We start from the raw sequence: 19,693 nt of genomic DNA, 5'->3' as shown, positions 1-19,693 counted from the left end.
TCACGAAGACCAGGTTCAAAGCCAGATTGACCTTGAACAGATTGCTTATCCTCACTAATCTTTAATTTCCTTTTTGGTAAAGGTGGAGCATAAAACACTTACTAAAAAGCCTTGTTGTGGCTCTAAAAGAATGTTGGGGAATGTATGTGATATGCACTCTCCCTGGTAGATGGGAAGGGCTCTACGAACATTAGTTACTGAGGACTCTCTCTCCTGGTCAATGGCATTGCATACGTTTTCTTCTTCTAGCTCCTCCTATTTACTGTGGAGTGAGAGCAAGGACTTAGCTCTAAGACACTACCTCAGTGTCTTAAGTGCCCACCACCTTATTATTTAATAGCTTAAGTAATAGCTACTAAATTAGAGATCAGTGGTAGAGATCAGGGATGGGTATGAAAGACCTGTAGGAGTGTAGGGCCTTGTGACCTCAGGCCAACAGCATGGGCATCACCTGGGAGGTGGTTAGACATGCAGCATCTCAGGCCCCGTACCAGATCTACTGAGTCAGAATCTACATTTTAAAAGACCCCCATGTAATTTGCATTTATACTGATGTTTGAGCAGCATAGTCTAGGGCTTAAGGCACAATGCAACTGGGACCTCTTGATAGTCTGAGAACCCTAAATTAGGACCAGCCAGCTCATTCCTATCTGCTCTCTCGTCTGTAGGCATTGACTTGTTTATTTTTTCCTCATTATCATTTGCCACTTCTGAATTAGTTTTTCATTCTCTTTTCCGTTCTTCCAATCCTGAAGTGAGCCATTTTTGAGGACAGTGGGATATTTCTGATCAAACAAGCTTGTCTTTGAATTTTACTTTGGAACTCACCAGCTATGTATCCATCTGTGTATCCTTAGACAAATTACTTAACCTCTTTGTTTCTTCATTTTTTAAAGTAGACTCTTTAAAGAGCCTTACTCTTCCCAGGGCTACTCTGCAAATTGGAAAAGACAATGCATGCCAGGCACTTACTTGCCTCCTGGCTGACATGTAGTTGAGCTGATTGCATGGTAGTTCCATTCTCCAGAGTAACAGGCAGACAGGCATGAAGTAACATAAACTAGGTAACCTGACTGTTCAGTTATCCTTTTATTTTTGTCACTTAGAATGTGTAAAAAGAGTAAGTTTGCCCTTAAATGCTAATAGATTCTTGGGACAAAAGTAGTATATATAAAAGTTGGCTTACCTTGCAGAGAGAAACCAAACTCGGACTATGGGATAACTTTCTGTTACATTTGCTGGGAAGAACTAGTTTGAGTTCTACTGCTGAGACTGACTCTGGGTATAAGAAAGTGGGGCAGAAGTTGGCTCTACGGGATTAAGAGCCCTCTGTTTCTTCCTCCTAGTCAATGCCAGCATATTCCTTCCTGGTGGTGTTGTAATAGCCCCAAGGGCTAGTCTATGGGAGGAAGTGATGGTGGTGGTGGGCACTTAAGATAATTTCTAAGTATGGGAAGTGTTATGAAAGAGATTATGAAATTCTGATGGTTCGCTATTACTTAAGCTATTAAATAATAAGGTAGCATTTCACCTTTTTAATCCTCAGAGTTCAGTGTCCTAGATCAGTGGTCGGCAAACTGCGGCTCGCGAGCCACATGTGGCTCTTTGGCCCCTTGCGTGTGGCCACGAAGTTTCAATCGCACTGTACGTGCGCACCCGCATGTGGTATTTTGTGGAAGAGCCACACTCAAGGGGCCGCAGTTTGCCAACCACTGTCCTAGATATATCTTATAATACAGAAAGTGTCAGCTTATAAGTCGGTCTTCCTCACTAGATTATAAGTATCTCTATGTTAAGGAGTGTGCCATTATTTTCATCTTTGTATATCTGTGGCCTTGCACAATGCCCACGTTATTGTGTTAAACAAACATTTAGTTGAACTGAAAATTGTATGCAGTCGATATTATGTCTATTCAACAGATAAAGAAATTGATGAGAGATGAAAACACCATATTCTACTCATATTACAACAGCCAGGATCCAAACTGAGCTCAGAGTGATTCCAAAGTCAGTTTTCCACAGTGCTACCTAGATAAACAAATACTCTTGGACCATATAAAAAACTTGCCAAGTATACATACTGTGTGGACAGGTTTGTTTCTCTTCCTTGAACTTTGAACATCTGTGTCTTAGCCTATGAGATAAACAAGAGGATTTTCAGAGTAAAAGGAAGTTCTAGACTCACTGGTACTTTTCCTTAAGTTTATAGAACTCACCATATTTAGCTTTGATGAAAGTTGCTTATTTTCTTAAAATAAAAACACATGTTTATGTCATTGGAACTCATCTCAAAATACATTGGTTTCTAGTGAGAAATGTAGTCAGAGTACTGAGCATATGCCTGCTCTTTATCCTATTCTTTCATCTAACTCCTTTCGCATATTTTTAGTCAAGTCTCATGATATTTCTGTCTTATACTCCCTGTCTGTGTAAACCGCTGATAGCTTCTTCAGAGGGCCTAATTTTTAGACTCTGAAAGGGTCCTTGAGAGCTTTTTAAATATTAGGAACCAAAAAATAAAAAGTATTTGGTAGGAAGAAAAAAATTTAATGTGCTTAATTTAAAACATTCTGCTATTTTTTTCTCCTTTGCATTTCATTCAGGTTGAAATAAGAAACATTGGAGAGATATATAAAATAAGGATAGGACATGATGCAACTAGTGAACAACCTGAATGGAACTTACAGAAGGTAATGTTTTATATTTTGCGCTTCATAGTTATTATGAAAAGAAATAAGCAGAAATCTTTTTCTTTTATTTTTTTTCTGCCAGAGCTTCTTATTTATTTATTTATTTATTTATTTATTTATTTATTTATTATTGCTTAAAGTATTACAAAGGGTATTACATATGTGTCCTTTTTTTCCCCTCGCCCTTGACAGTCCCCTAGCCTCCCCTATCCCCCAGTGTCTTATGTCCATTGGTTATGCTTATATGCATGCATACAAGTCCTTTGGTTGATCTCTTACCCCCTCCCTCCTGCCCCCCAACCCTCCCTGGCCTTCCCACTGCAGTAAATCTTAACCAGTGAGAAAGATAACATATTTTCCTAATTGTTGTTATCAATGTGAACAATTTTTTTAAATTTTCCAATTGCAGTTGACATATAATATATTAGTTTCAGGTGTACAACCCAGTGATTAGACATTATATAATTTACTAAGTGATCATCCCAATAAATCTAATACCCATCTGACACCATTTATAGTTATTATAATATTATTGACTATATTCCCCATGTTGTACTATACATCCCCATGACTATTACATAACTACTAGGTTGTACTTCTTATTCCCATCACCAGTTTTACCTATCCCTGCAACCCACCTCTCATCTGGCAACTACCACAATGTTCTCTGTATCTATGAGTCTGTTTCTGTTCTGCTTGTTTGTTTTGTTTTTGAGATTCAATTGTTGAATAGATCTGTATTTGTTGCCATTTTATTATTCATATTTTTTATCTTTTTTTTTCCTTATTCTTATTAAAGAAGATCCTTTAACATTTTATTTAATACTGGTTTGCTGGTGATGAACTCCTTTAGCTTTTTCTTGTCTGGGAAGCTCTTTATGTGTCCTTTGATTCTAAATGATAGCTTTACTGGGTGGAGTAATCATGGTTGTGGGTCCTTGCTTTTCATTACTTTGAATATTTCTTGCCAGTACCTTCTGGCCTGCAAAGTTTCTTTTGAGAAATCTTATAGGAGCTCCCTTGAATATAATGAGTTGCTTTTCTCTTGCTGCTTTTAAGATTCTCTCTTTGTCTTTAATCTTTGCCATTTTACTACTGGTGTGTCTTGGTGTGGGCCTCTTTGGGGTTCATCTTGGGACTCACTGCTTTTTCTGGACTTATATGTCTATTTCCTTCATCAGCTGTGCCTCTGAGCGGTTATGCTATGAACTGTGATTGGTTTACTAATGCTGAGCTTAGGGCCACTTAGCAATAGGTACAGCGCACACATGGTTTGCAGTTTGTGGACCTTTTAGAGATTTTAGGAAAGTCCTTAGTGCAGTGGTCGGCAAACTCATTAGTCAACAGAGCCAAATATCAGCAGTACAACGATTGAAATTTCTTTTGAGAGCCAAATTTTTTAAACTTAAACTATATAGGTAGGTACATTGTTATTAACTTAATTAGGGTACTCCTAAGGCTTAGGAAGAGCCACACTCAAGGGGCCAAAGAGCCGCATGTGGCTCGCGAGCCGCAGTTGGCCGACCACGGCCTTAGTGCATTCCCTGATTGGTCACTTGTGTGGATTAGCCTTGGAAAGAGGTTACGGCTAGGTGTGTGAATTGGGTGGCACAGGGTCCCAGAGAATCAACAGTGTGGAAAGAAAGTACAGTTAGCCTGGTTAATGGATACTCAGACTTGGCACTCACTCACCTGTGCTTGCAGTCTGGTTTGGGGGAGGGATCAACAAAAGGACAGTGATTCCTGCTGATACTTTACTCTAGGCGAGAGCTGCCCTCTAACACTTGCCCTGAAACCAGATAATTCAAGTCCTCCTCGTATGTCCCTGGCACTTTTTGAGCTTCTGTCCCTTCTCTGGCATTTAAGGCTAGTGTCTGTGACTGAGTGAATCTGTTCTCAGTCCCTAAGACAATGCCTGAGTTTACAGCAGTCCTCCATCTCACTGGGATGAAATCCTTGTTGAATTTTACAGCCAGATATGGTGGGGACTTCGCTTCCTGGCACTGGTGCTCTCAGCTGGGGAGCCCAGTGTTGTGCTGGAACCCTCGCTCCACAGGGGGTTCCTCCACAGATGAGCTATTCCTGCTGATTCTTAGCTGCTGCACAGGGACCAGCCCATTAGGCATCGCCACCCCTCCTACCAGTCTTGACATGGCTTCTTAATATCCTCAGTTATGGGAGTTCTGTTCAACTAGTCTTCAGGTGGTTGTGAAGGATGGTTGTTCTATAATTTAGTTGTCATTTTTTTTATTGTTTTGCTTAAAGTATTACAAAGGGTATTACATATGTGCCCCCCTCCCCTCCCCCCCCGCCCTTGACAATCCCCTGGCCTCCCTTACCCCCCAGTGTCTTATGTCCGCTGGTTATGCTTATATGCATGCATACAAGTCCTTCGGTTGATCTCGTTGTCATTTTGATGTGGTCCTGGGAAGAGAAGGCAGGCATAGCCTTTACCTACTCTGCCATCTTAACAGGAGGTCCTGTTGCTTTCTATTTTATATCCCACATATAAATGAATGAAATCATATGGTTCTTGTCCTTTCCCATCTGACTTATTTCACTTAGTCTGTTACTCGTTAGATCTATCCACGTTGTTGCAAATGGCGATATCTCATCCTTATGACTGAGTAGTGTTCCGCTGTATATATGTACCACATCTTTTTTTCTAATCATTCATCAAAAGACACTTAGGTTGTGTTCATATCTTGGCTACTGTGTATAATGTTTCAGCAAACATAGGGGTATATATGTGTTTATGAAGACATTTTTTAAAGTTTTCATGTTGATACCCAGAGGAGGGGTTGCTTGATCAGATGGTAGCTCTATTCTTAATTTTTTGAGGAATCTCCATACTTTTTTCCATAGTGGCTGTACCAATTTACATTCCACAAAGGGGTTCCCCTTTCTCCATATCCTCTTTAACAGTTGTTATTTCTTGTCTTACTGATTATAGACATTATAACAGGTGTGAAGTGGTATCTCATTGTGGTTTTGATTTCCATTTCCCTTGTACCTGGTGAAGTTGAGCATTTTTTCATATATCTGTCATAGGGGCTATTTTAAAAACTTTAAAATTTGAGTTTGCTGCCAGTGGGCTTTTAAGCTAAGGGGTTTCAGTCTTCGGGGAAGAAATAATCAATGTAGGGGACAATATACAGAGGCCATCTTTGACTCATTTATATAATAGTTCCACATCTGGAAATATGACTAATGTTTGTATGAATCCAATAATAGTTATCACTTATTATTTATATGATTTAGAAAATGACTAGCCTATGTACTAATCTATTCTTTTGAGCTATCCAGAGCTATGGAGAGTTCTGGGAGAAGCTATTAACATGAGATTCCAAGAAACCATTTTAGCCTAAAAAAGCTATGTCAATTACTGGGTTATGATGTTATATCTAAGAGAAAATGAACTTGCCATAAGTCTGGCCTTAGCTTTTGCAAGGATATAAACTTAGAATCAACCATAGATTCTGCTTTCAATCTGGGTGAAGAAACAAAATCAATTAGCAAATACAATAATTAGAGAGCAGTTAAAGGCTGAGCTGCATGTTCAGACCCTAATCACAGTAGATTTCTAATAAGAAAAATACATGTGTGCTCTAGAGTAGAGATTTTCAACCTTTTTCATCTCATGACACACATAAACCAATTACTAAAATTCTGTGGCATACCGAAAATTATATTTTTTGCCAGTCTGACCAAAAAAAATAGGTATAATTTTGATTCACTCACACCAGATGGTTATTGTGTTGGCTATTGTCATTTTTAAATTTGACAATGTAAGGGAAAAGAGATCAGTGCCCTGACTAAATAGCCAGGTATTGTATGTTTTAAAAATTCTTGCAGCACACGGGTTGACAATCACTGCCCTGGAGGAACTGGGAAGGCTTTGTGGACAAGGAGGATTTTAAAGAGTAGAGAGGTGTGAGTAAGGGCAGAGTAGGGAGGGATGGTGAATGGAAAGTAATTTGAAGATTGAATTTTTCTGTTTTCAGCGCTGCACATAGATTATCATGAAATAACTATGTATGAAAAATGACTTGTTTCCTAATGAGAGGGAAAATGTCTGTTTGCAAAGCTAAAGTAGATGCCTTGTATTTGGTCTTCCAATAGCCTGAAATTTATTAGATACAAATTGTGTAACCTTGTTTGGGTGGAGTCAGTTGATAAACACACTGACTTACAGGTCTATCAACATCATGTCTTCTCAGGTGTGCATTCTGTGTACATGATTACCATATTCTGTCTGATAATATTTTTTTAATTTTTATTTAATAATTCTTTATTGTTGAAAGTATTACATATGTCCCTCCTCCCCCGTCTGATAATTAAACTTCAGTCATTATTTCTTTTTCCAGTATTTTACAATTTCACCTGAAGTTTATCCCTTTGCAAAATAAAGTTCAATTCATCTATATGTATTGCCTAGTGAAACAATTCAGTAATCTTTATATCTTTTATATATTCCTTTTCATCAATATTTCTCTTTTCTTAAAGGACTTTTCCCTTTTTCTTACTAGGACTAGTATGGTTCTATTCTAATTAACTCTATATTTTGAGACAGGTCAGGACCAAGATAATTTCCCTTTTATGTTTCAGTGTGCCTGGGTGGGAGGAAGAGAGCAACAGTTCTTTCCTTTGTGGACTTTGGTGTTAAAATATAGAAGAGCACAGATGCATAAAGGCATACATAATTATACTCATTGTCAAGGTACTTCATCAAGTATTGCTAGCGCACCCATTATGTGGAAGAGGTTCTGCTAGGAGTTTGAGCATGCCAACATGACTAAGATGTAGTTCTTTTCTTCAAAGAGTTCATTCTATAATTAACCCAACTAGAAACCAGATTATGGATTAGTTCTCTTTGGAATTTTAATTTTAATCGTCATATCTCAATGAAAATGCCTCTCTTACTGCATCTGTCTTTCAAAGGATTTACTGAAGGAGGTAAATTGATTTCTCCCATTCTCTCAGGTTCTAAGCAGACAGGTTGGGTAACCTGACTGAGGTATTATAACCTCAATGTGTTCATTCAGACATTGTAAATACCACTCTACTCTGTTGCAGTCAGCCAATTTTAGGAGGTGTATTTAACTACTTGGTTGAAGTTTATTAAAATAACCCAGAAATTTGAGGCTTCTAAGAAACCAAGAGCGAGTTTTTATGGTAATGTTTAGTGTGAAATAACTAATATTTGCTGCTCTAAATCAGCAGGGGGAGCTCAACAAATAAACTTTAGTTTCTATCAAGGCCGGTCCTAAAATGGTTTCTATTCATTTAGGAAATTAAAACAAATGCTGAAGATTTTATATGAAAAAGACACTGCCATTCTTTAAATATTTTATTTATTTGTTTATTCGTTTAGAAGGAAAATGAGTATTTGTTTCAATGAAAATGTATTTTTGGAAACTCAACACTTTTTCTACATCTACCCCAACATAAGGTTTGGCTTTGAAGTTTAATTCGACTGCATTTTTTTTCCCTCAGCCATACTGACTTTTTTATATTGCTCATATTTGGCAGCTCTGTGTCAGAGCTAAAGCAAAAGTCAGGGCTTCAGGTTGTTTTAGTCTAGAAGTATACTAGATGATGTCCGAATCTGAAAGCGAAATGGAAATGCCATTTTCAAAAAGATAATGGTCAGTTCTGTAATGATCAAAGGCTTCCTTCTGTAGACTAAGAAAATCTAAAAGAAAGTCTGCCATTATTAGTATGTATACCAGGAGGATTTCCCCCCCATAATCATGATGTATTGTTTATAGCCAGATAGTTTCTCATGATGAATAAGGAGAGAACTTATAGTGTGTTATTGTTTGGGGGAAGCCAGTGCTTCTAACAAGTATTTGTTGAAATTATTCCTGGTGTCCCAAGTTAAAATAGGTGAAAACATGTTTTTGTTTGTTTTGCTTAACATGTAGATTTTCAGCAGGGGCCTTTTTTTTAAACTACTACTTCTTGATATGCTATAATAAGCTACTTGATATGAACTCCCAGCAGTCTTGAGATTAGCTAAAATAGGTAGGAAATTATTTGTTTACTTTTGAAGTTTTAAAGCATCTTGTAAATATTTCCAGTTCCTGTTCATTTTCAGTTACTTCTTCACTTCAGGGTTTTAGAAAGAACCATGGAAAAGAAAGAGCAAGCTCTGAAATGCAGTGAGGAAAATTGTTTTTGAGGATTTTCTAGTTCATTGAACAGCAGGAAGCACCTGCTTCTTATTCTCCCCAAATCCCCAGTCAAATGTTTAATCTCAAAAGACTCCAGCAGTTTATAGAAATATTCTAAAAGTTGTGCCAGCTTATTTGAATCAAAGATAAATTCTTGCATTTGATAGTCCTTCAGTCCATTGTAGATACCATAATTGATCCTCCTTGTACAGTCCTTGTAACAAATAGGGTGTCATCACAAGGAATAGTACCAGAAATAAGGAGACTTGGAGTCAAGTTTTAACTTTGTATCTTATTTGTAAGAACACTTAGTGTGTTCTCTGAGAACACATTTAGACCTTATTTTATTTTCATATTTCCAACTCCAAAAAGAAAATACTAATGACTGAAATTAGTACTTGCTAACCTGACCCAAGTACCAAATTCTTCTACTCCCATAAAACTTTATTACTTTATTCTATATAATAAAAGGCTAATATGCAAATTGACCAAACAGTGGAACGACCGGTTGCTATGACAAGCACTGACCACCAGATGCTCAGTGCAGGAGCTGCCCCTGGTGGTCAGTGTGCTCCCACAGAGGGAGTGCCACTCAGCCAATAGCCAGTTTCACAGCGCAGTGGCGGTGGCATGAGTCTCTCCCACCTCCGTGGCAGTCGGACATCCCCTGAAGGCTCCTAGACTGCAAGAGAGTGCAGGCTGGGCTGAAGGACCCCCTCTATGAGTGCACGAATTTCGTGCACTGGGCCTCTAGTCTAGTGTAATATTTTAAATACTTTAAGGGCCCAACAAATGTGTTGGGGGCTATTCGCCTTTATTATTTTTAAAAGAAGCATTGGATAAATTGAGTATATAATAAGAATAGAAATGTTACATATTTTTTGTTTTGTAGAACAAAGCTTTATGGCATTTCAAAGTAGGATTTCTAAAAGTATTTTTCTCAACTTTTCTCATCCTAGTACACTCTTTGTTTTTATAGTCAGTGTCCAGCAGACAACTAGTCACAAAAATTTAGTTCTCAGAAAGTGTTTGTTTGATTTGGCTTTATATTATTTCTCCTCCAAGAAAAGATAAGATTAAATTTAGAATTAAATAATATATGTGAAGAGTATTTCATAAATCAAAGTAGAATATAAATGTAGGTGGTGGTAGTAATGATTTTTGCATTTAGTCTTGGCTGTAACAGGCAGGAAAGGAAGATATGGAGCTTGGGCCAAGGAGAAGGGCAGTTGGCTCACTCTGCCCTCGTGATCCAGCCGGTGTGTTCTCTGGGCTTCCTGGACCTGATCCTTACTCCATTGGGGGCCCTGGTTGGCATGAAAAAATAGGCACTAAGGACAGGTAGGGAACGGCTACAGGGCCATCCCTGAAGGGCTAAATAGGGAGGACATTAGCAAAAGAGGTAAACACATGGAGAATAGAGACAATGCCAGTCCCTGGGGTTTAGAGAAATGGACATCTTTTCTCTAATGTGTTCCTGCCTGATATTGCAAATCAGAATGGGGACCACCTCAGAAAAAGCATGCAAAGATTATTCAACTAGGAATGTAGGAGACTAGATATGTCAGGGAGCTCCATGGGGATGGGAGGCTTGGGGTGCGGTAAGTGAAAGAGAGGGGTTAAAGGATAGCTTTCCATTCCCAAAGACTTGGAAGGTCTCTTTCTTTTGAAGTTAAGGGTTTTGCCTTTTGTTTATGGAGCTCTTGACTGGTGTAGAGAATTCAGGGTAGGGACCTTAGGAGAGGTAGCAGAAGCTCTTTTAGATTGACTTAGGGGAGGAGAGGTGAAGGAGGCCTTTCTCTGTCTTCCTAAATTATACCTAGAACTCAGATTTAAAATAGAATTTATCTTTCTGTTATTAAAGAACAGATGGTTTGACTGAAGTTTTCTTTGTGCTGTCTCTAGACAGTGGTTCTCAACCTTCCTAATGCTGCGACCCTTTAATACAGTTCCTCATTTTGTGGTGACCCCCAATTTCATTGTTACAAATTGAACATAATTAAAGCATAGTGATTAATCACAAAAACAATATGTAATTATACATGTGTTTTTCGATGGTCTTAGATGACCCATGTGAAAGGGTCAGGTCATTCGACCCCCAAAGGGGTCATGACCCACAGGTTGAGAACCGCTGCTCTAGGAGGCTATTGGAGAGTGAGGAATCACAAGCAATCCCAAATAACAGTAAAGAATTCTGATGTCTAAGTTCTGTGATTAAGTTTGATACTACTACTATTACCACCACCACCACCAAACATTTATTGAGCACTCAGGGTATAGATCATCACTTTTAATATTTATGCCACAACAAGGTAGGTAATATTATTATCCTGACTGAGGATATTGTAGTTGGGTTTTGAATTGATGATAAGCAGTTCTCAATATCACATAACTGTCACATGGATTTGAAAATCAGATGTTCTAAAATGAATCTCCCGTTCAATAGCCCTTGGTATTGCAACTCACACTTGAGATTGCTCTGCTTTGGGAAATAATTTCCTATTTGTCTTTTTCATAATGTGTTTTCCATTTAATTTAATTTCATTCTTGCTCTAAAACATTCAGTCTTCAACCTGGTGAGGCAGGTAGGTATGATACCAATTTTGCAAATGAGGACCTGAGGATCACAGGTTATCATGTAAAACTTTCACCTAAGGACATACACCTGGTAAGTAGCAGGGCCAGGACATAAATCAAAGTCTTTTCATCCAAAGTCCAAGTTTATTCCAGTCGGCCTTCATTTTAGTCCTGGGCTAATGCATTTTGGTCTTCCAGGAATTGTGACCCCCTTTAACACTTTAATAATTGACATTTTTGTAAAAACAACAAACACAACCAACAATAAGGTCAATAAATGTATCTTTCTTTATCTATCTACATCGCTCTATTGAATTATTGAGTTATCTCCTAACCAACTATGTATCTTTCTATCCCAGGATTTTTCAACCTTAGCACTACTATTGACACTTGGAGCTGGATAATTCTTTGTTGTGTGTGGGTGTATGTACTGTACACTGTAGAATGTTTAGCAACTTCCCTGGTCTCCATCATTAGATACCAGTAGTACCCTCCCCAGCTTCCCCAATTGTGACCACTAAAAATGTCTCAGACATTGCCATATGTCTCCTGGGGATTGGGGGCAAAGATCTCATTCAGTGGAGAACCACTGCTGCAACTCTTAATTGCTTGACCAAATAAACAAATTAACTTTGATTCATTTTTTATTTGAGGCATCATGACTGAGAAGGTAAATGGAACTCACTTAGAGTCCTCATCCCAAAGGCTTTTTAGTGGAGTTAGTAGGGTTTTGTTGTTTACGAAAAATGACTAAGACTCATCAGTGGGTACTTCTAAAGATGAAGGAATAGTGGCACCTCATAAACCAGAGGCTTCTTGCCAATTTCCGTAGGTAGTTTAGTCTAGAGTTTCAGCTAGAATGACCTTGTAAAAACTGTGTACTTCCCGGGGAAGGCTTTAAGTCCAGAATCTAGAAGATTTCCATTCACCTGCTTATAATGACTCTCATTTATCTGAAACATCTACTGGGTTCCATCTGATATTATTTTTATTATATCCTAACCTTTGCATTATGCAAAATCCACATAGCATTTAGTGTGTATTAATAAGTGTTTATTGATATGCATGCTATAATATATTCTTATGTAGTTAAAATATTTTGTGTCTATATTTCACAGATAATCTATAAAATCTTCTTAGTGGTAGAGACAGTTTCTTTTTGTTAAACTCCCAACCATGCCCAGTGCAGTGCTGTGAAAATCCACTGTAAAAATTGTCATTGCAAGGAGACCAAGCAATGACTTCATACTCAATGTTCTTTTCATGTCCCTTTGGTTGGAGCAAGTAAGGATACAACCAGATATTGTATCCAATGAGGTGTACTGATTTAGTTTAATTACCTGTGTTGACAAATATCCATTTCATTTATTTAATCACTAGGGGCCCGGTGCACGAAATTCGTGCACTGGGTGTGTGTGGGGGGGAGTGTTCCTCAGCCCAGCCTGCCCCCTCTCACATACTGGGAGCCCTCAGGCGTTGACCCCCATCACCCTCCAATCGCAGGATCAGCCCCTAGCCCAGGCCTGACACCTCTGACAGAGGTGTCAGGCCTGGGCAGGGGACCCTCATTTCCCCCCATCACTGGTTCTGCCCCCAGCCCAGGCCTGATGCCTCTGGCCCAGGCATCAGGCCTGGGCAGGGGACCCCCAGACCCCTCCGATTGCTGGCTCTGCCCCTTGCCCAGGCCTGATGCCTCAGCCAGAGGCGTAGACCCCCATCACCCTCTGATCACCTGATCGGCCCCTTGCCCAGGCCTGACGCCTCCGCCAGAGGTGTCAGGCTTGGACAGGGAACCCCCATCTCCCCCCGATCACTGGCTCTGGCCCCCACCCAGGCCTGAGGCCTCTGGCCCAGGAATCATGCCTGGGCAGGGGACCCCCATCTCCCTCTGATCGCTTGCTCCACCCCCCGCCCAAGCCTGACGCCTCTGACCCAGGCTTCAGGCCTGGGCAAGGGGACCATCATATCCCCCCAATCCCCGGCTCAGGCCCCCGCCCAGGCCTGATGCCTCGGCCAAAGGAGTTGACCCTCATCACCCTCCGATCACCAATCACTGGATCGGCCCCTTGACCAGGCCTGAGGCCTCCAGCAGAGGTGTCAGGCCTGGGCAGGGGACCCCCAGCTCCCCGCGGTTGCAGGCTCCGCCCCTGCCCAGGCCTAACGCCTCTGGCTGAGGCTTCCGGCTCGGGCAGCGGGGACCTGCAGCTGCAGCGGCCCCGTGATCGTGGGCTCCGCTTTAGGCCCAGGCAAGGGACCCCTAGCTCCCGGGACTGCCAGTTTCGACCGTGCCCAGCTCCCATCGCTGGCTCCACCCCTACTTCCTGCTATCACTGGCCAGGGCGGCAAAGGCGCCTGATTCTCCGATCATGGCTGGGGGGCAGGGCAAAGGCGGCCCTGGGGCCGCCTTTGCCCTGCCCCCCAGCTCTTAGCTCCCCCCTGGGTTTCCGATCACTGTCAGTGGCAGGGGGCTTCTTCCTGCTTTCCCTTTCGCCTCCCTGCATTGTGCCTACATATGCAAATTAACCGCCATCTTGTTGGCAGTTAACTGCCAATCTTAGTTGGCAGTTAACTGCCAATCATAGTTGGCAGTTAATTTGCATATAGCCCTGATTAGCCAATGAAAAGGGTATCGTCGTACGCCAATTACCATTTTTCTCTTTTATTAGTGTAGATTTATTAAACAAACAATTTAAGGACTTCCTTGTGAAAGCTGGTAGAAGTACCATGTTGAGTAGAACATGTTATGTCCATCACATTAGTCAAATATTAGGTATTAAGTCATAGTCATGAATAAGTAGGTTCCCATGGATCACAAAATAAGGTCACCTAACTCAGATCAGGGTCTCACAAAAGGCTTCTTAGAAGAGGTTATGTCTAAGTTAGGTAATGAAAGATGGGTAGATTCAACATGGTAATGAATCAGATGAAAGCTGTTCTAGGCAGATATACAAGTGTGTGTGTGTGAAAACTCTGAGATGAGCAGGAATGTGGCTAAGTTGTGGAATTCTGCCGTATGCCTGCTTTGGTGACTAATCTGAACACAGACATCTCTTTTGGAGTTTCTCCTATAGGGTGCTTGTTTACCAGGTGCTATAGGTGAAATTGAGAGCTTTGAATCAGTCTCTTTCAAATCTTCAAGCCTCCATTTTCTTATTTATAAAATTATAAGAATTTTAAAATTCTAATTGGCAAAGGTTAAAGGAGATCATTAAAATAAGTCACTCAGCATAAGTCATTTATCTGGCAAAAAATATTACTTTATAAGCAACAGCCACTGCTATAACGAATAATCATAATAACCACCACCAGAGTGTGCAATGCATTTGGCAATCCCTGGGCTGCATTTTGAACTCTGAGCCTATGAGACATTGGAAATCACACAATTTGGTTATTGTTTCTTCTAATCTCAGGTGACCATGCAGCATATGAAGAGCAAGAAGACCCTAGATTTTGCAGCAAATGTGTGGTTATCTCGAATCCAAGCCGATGAGGATGTTGTCTGTGAGCTTCCTGCCATAAAAGGAGGACAAGCTATGTTTCCATGTGTGTTATGATTTGCAGTAACATATCTTGCATATACAAATTGTTTTACAGTTGCTTAAATTTATTTCTGAACTATTTAGTCACAGAATATTTTTTCCTATTTCCAAGAGAGTTGTTTTACCCATTGAGAAGTGACTTTTTCAGCATCACAGCACGAGTCACTGGTGGATCTGGGATTAAATGTAATCTCAAAAAGGTTCTTACTGTCCAGCTACAGTCTCAGGGGCTGAGGTGATGACAAAGAAAAATGTCACATCTGTGTTTCCTCTGGCTTTGCCTGGGCCAGTGGCCACCTAATGTCATTACCTCACTAATGATCTATTTCCTCATCAAACCCTACATAATTTTAAACTTTAAGCATCATGCACAATAACATTGTCACCTTTGCTGTTAAAATACTAAGCATGAAATCTTTTCCTATGCCATGCATAAAAAACAATGAAAGCCTTTTAAAAATCTTTTATTTCTCTTTCTTAAAAAGCTATAAGCCTCCTGGGCAATTGTTCATGATGTGAAAATGCCCATTTAAAATTAAAATTAATAATTGAAAGATAAAAAAATCTCTCAGATATAGAAAGTCCAGATTAAGGGAATTCTCATGTGATTTTTTTGTTCGTTTGTTTTTACTATAGCCTAGCCCATGGGTCTGGGTCCTGTTTGCATGGACTCCCATGTGATGGATTTCCTCTTGTTTCTCTCCCCTTTGCTTTGCCAGTAGTGAGGTACCATGTTGACATCCATACTGGGCAACTGAAGAGAGCAGAAACATGTCGGAAGTTTCCCTGTGTCTCTACGGGGAGAGGGGAGACTCTGGCCTTAGACTGCTGTGCAACTCCAACATGCCAGTCAAATTTCAAAGAGGACAGGTGAGTCTGCGCAAATAACTCCCCCTGTTCTTCGCAGTCTCTCTGAAGGTTCCCGTACATGATTGAAAGTGAAAGGTGCTCACAATGCTTCAAGTTTCCATTTTAGGACGTCTTCAGCAAAGTTTCCTGACTCAGCTTCCTAATGTGCTTTATTTTAGAAGTTGTTCTCACAAGAAAAATGGGACACCCTATACTAGGGTTGAATAACAGAACAAAGATAAAAACACTCAAAATTAGTGATAGTCTTAGAATAAGAAAAAGATAAGTTGAGATGATATCAGAGAAAAATATACATGAACATGCTCTGTTGAGACTGAAAGTTACAAAGTTTGTGCTAAACAGTGAGGTTATAGAAAAGCCATTATAGTACATTTCACATAATAACACAATAGCCTTTCTTTAAACATCTTGCCTGGTGCCAACTATATCATTTTCACACATTAAAGTCCTTTATTATTTATTTTGTCAAATATGAGAATCTTTCTGTGTATTAGGTGTCTGAGGAGTTGTGCTGAGATACATAATCAATCCAGTTAGATTTTTTTAATCCTCACCTGAGGATATGGGTTTTTTAAAATTGATTTTAGATAAAGGAATAGAATGTGTGATAAAAATGTCAATGTAAGAAAGAAACATTGACAGATTGCCTCCTGTATACCCCCCGAACGGGAATTGAACACACAACCTAGGTGTGCGCCCTAACCAGGAATTGAACTCCTAACCTTTTGGTGTAAGGGTCCATGATCCAACCAATTGAGCCACCCAGCCAGGCAATCCAGTTACTTTTTAAAGTTATTTTGCTATATATATAGAAATACAGAGCTATTTAGGGGGTCTGAAATTAAGAGTAGAGATTGTGTAACCCAAGGGTATATTTTTAAAAATAAAGGTTCCCAAACCAGTTTGAGAATGCTGTTTCTCATACTTTTTTTGTAGTTATAGTTCATAAGATATTTTGAAACATCAGAGGTGTTAAAGCTCACATGAGTTTTTATTTATCATGGCACATTATCAGAATGAAGAGGAAAACTAGAACTAGTATGGATGAGGGGAAATACAAAATTATGCCTAATTTTTGCTGTGAAACTGAGTTATAAATTTTGAGCAAAAACACAATTTTATATACCATGATATTATTGTTATTATTACTCCAAGTGATTAGTGAGGTTATCCATTGGAGAATCTTCCCAGCTTTCCATCAGTCCCAGATGCTCACCCTACCCCTTCGTGATCAATTGTGAAGCTTCAGTACCTGCTAGTTGGTCGCCAGCATGCAGTGTTGTGTGAAGTTACATGCTCAGATTTGACAGCTCATCATTTACCACAGAGTGGAGAAGATGTATTATAGGTTGAAATTAAAGTTGCAATCAGTACATAAATAAGTGGCATGATTTTAAAATTTAAAACTAGAGGTAGAAAAGTGTTTTCTTCCCTGATTCATTATGGATCTCACATTTTTTTCTGTTATTTTCCTCACTGCTTAGAATGTAATGGAATTGCTCAATGATTGCAAGAATTTTGCATTCGAGAAACTGTGGCAACAATCTTTTGGTTTATCCCCAGAGTAATTTCACACCAGCCACAACTCACATCGTTAGCCACTGATTGGGCTGGTTGTTGTCATTTTTTCTACAAAGTGTCCAGCGATGTAATCAAAAGGCAGCAACATACATAATAGACCGAGTTTAATTTTATCTTCAAAAGTTAAGTTACTTTAAGAGACAAGAAGAAACCAGAAAGCTGATTCAGGAAATCTTTCTGCACCTTGAGGTATTTGCTGTAAGGCAGGCCATAAGACAAAGACTGGGGTACAGGTAATTTATCTCGGAGGTGATCCCAGTGAGCACCTTTGAGGCGAAGAGTGGGGAAAGTGAGGCAGGAAATGGGGAAAAGCCAATATAGGGACATTAATGAGTTAATTACTACTGGAACTTTTTCTTGTTAGGTACCTTTAGAGAAACTCTGCAGGACATCCCTCAAAATTGTCCCACCACGGGAAGTCCTCAGGCAAAGAAGCAGTGAGGTGTAGGGACTGAGAAAGAAAGCTGCCAGCACGCCTACGCCAGCTAGCAAAGCAGCCGATGACCCCAGAAATGGACTCAGATGGCAGGGCGTATCACTTATATCTGCTACAGCAGGTGATGCATATCAAGAAATGTCCCTTTAAAGGCATCCCAGAGAACATGCACAATCATTATCTGATTTAAAGAAATGTCATGGGACTAGTCATGGTTTCTGTTTGGTCTAAACAAGAGATTTCCATAAAAATATGTGGACCCAACAGTCGACACCCAGTAATATATCATGAATACCAAATTGAAATTTAACCTGGTGGCAATGTAAGCAAAATAAGCAGCCCTAAATCAGCATTCCTACCACAAAGTAGAAAAAAGTGGCTAATAGTCAGATGGCATGTCTGGGAATGTCTCAGACATAATCAAATCCATGACCCTTTTCTCAGATAATTTTAGGGTGGTTATTCCCAGCAACAATCTATGAGGAAGTAATGTGTGAAGGAGTTCTTTTTATTTTAATCAATGTAGCATTTACTTTAGGTCCTACATCTCTGGAAATTCAGTAACTTTTTGACATGATAAAGCAACCCTATTTAGAAATGAAGACGCCAGGATGCTCTTTCACAACAAACCCAAGAATGTGCTCTATCTAATTTATGGAGAGAGGTACAGGAGAGAAATTTTAGAGAATGGAAGGAAGAAGGGGGAGGTGGGGAGAGAGGAGAAATGTGTGCCTCCATGCCTCAAAGTAGATCAGCATTCATGAAAATGAAATGTGCTACATATGGGTCCACGTGCTGCAACCTGACCACCTAATAAACTGCATACAGGGGCAGAAATCCAAGCCAGAGAAAAGCCACGGACTGGAAGCCTTTGTATTAGGGCTTATTTATTTGTTACACTGGATACTACCACAAATGGAGAAAATAAAACTGCAAGAGAGAAAGAAGCACAGCCAGAAATAGATTTCTAATAGGTAAAAAAGTAATTTGCTTATTTTTCTTTCCTTATTACCCCTTTTGATGCTGGCTGTAGTAACATTATCTCTTTTAAAGTATTATGCCACCTCTGGCCGTCCTTGGGCTATTATTATTACCTGCATTTGTCATGTGCTGGACTCAAGTTATTTCTGTGGGGTTTTCCTCTGTCTCCTGCACCAGACTGACATGTTTCAAATAGAAGCAGTGTCACTTGGCAAGCTGCAGAAGGTGCTGTTGCGCTGTGAGGCCAGTGACAAATCTCAGTACTGGTATTGTGAGAAGGTCATTGTCAGAGAACCTGGCACCGCATCCCAGTCCATCTTCTCCTGTGAAAGGTAGTGCTGGTCTCCATGGTACTTCAAGAGAGTGTGCTGCAAGCTATCATTCAGAATTGAAGGTCAGATAAAGAGCTTCACAGATAAGGAAAAGCTAAAGGAGTTCATCACCACCAAACCAGGATTATATGAAATGCTGAAAGGTATCCTTTAAGAAGAGGAAGAGGAAGAAAAAGGTAAAGATACAAATTATGAACAACAAATATGCATCTATCAACAAGTGAATCTAAGAATCAAGTGAATACATAATCTGATGAACAGAATGAACTGTTGATTATAATAAAATCAGGGACATAGAAAGGGAATGGACTGACTATTCTTGGGGGGGAAAGGGGTGTGGGAGATGTGGGAAGAGACTGGACAAAAATCGTGCACCTATGGATGAGGACAGTGGGTGGGGAGTGAGGGCGGAGGGTGGGGCGGGAACTGGGAGGAGGGGAGTTATGGGGGGGAAAAAAAAGAGGAACATATGTAATAATCTGAACAATAAAGATTTAATTAAAAAAAAAAG

The 19,693-nt window shown here is 39.9% G+C and overlaps 1 protein-coding gene across 1 annotated transcript in view; it reads left to right on the top strand.

Moving 5' to 3' along the window:
- The window catches only part of RP1 (RP1 axonemal microtubule associated), a 141,927-nt gene that overhangs the window by 65,542 nt on the left and 56,692 nt on the right, over window positions 1-19,693 (top strand). The window contains 5 exon segments of the mRNA XM_059671758.1: window positions 2,604-2,690; window positions 14,854-14,986; window positions 15,702-15,752; window positions 15,755-15,852; window positions 19,028-19,182. Of these exon segments, the coding sequence (XP_059527741.1) occupies window positions 2,604-2,690; window positions 14,854-14,986; window positions 15,702-15,752; window positions 15,755-15,852; window positions 19,028-19,182 (524 nt within the window).

The sequence above is a fragment of the Myotis daubentonii genome, chromosome 17 (genome assembly GCF_963259705.1).
Source record: "Myotis daubentonii chromosome 17, mMyoDau2.1, whole genome shotgun sequence".
Taxonomy (NCBI): domain Eukaryota; kingdom Metazoa; phylum Chordata; class Mammalia; order Chiroptera; family Vespertilionidae; genus Myotis; species Myotis daubentonii.
The sequence above is the reverse complement of the archived record's forward strand: the minus strand, read 5'-3'. Positions and strand labels throughout refer to the sequence as shown.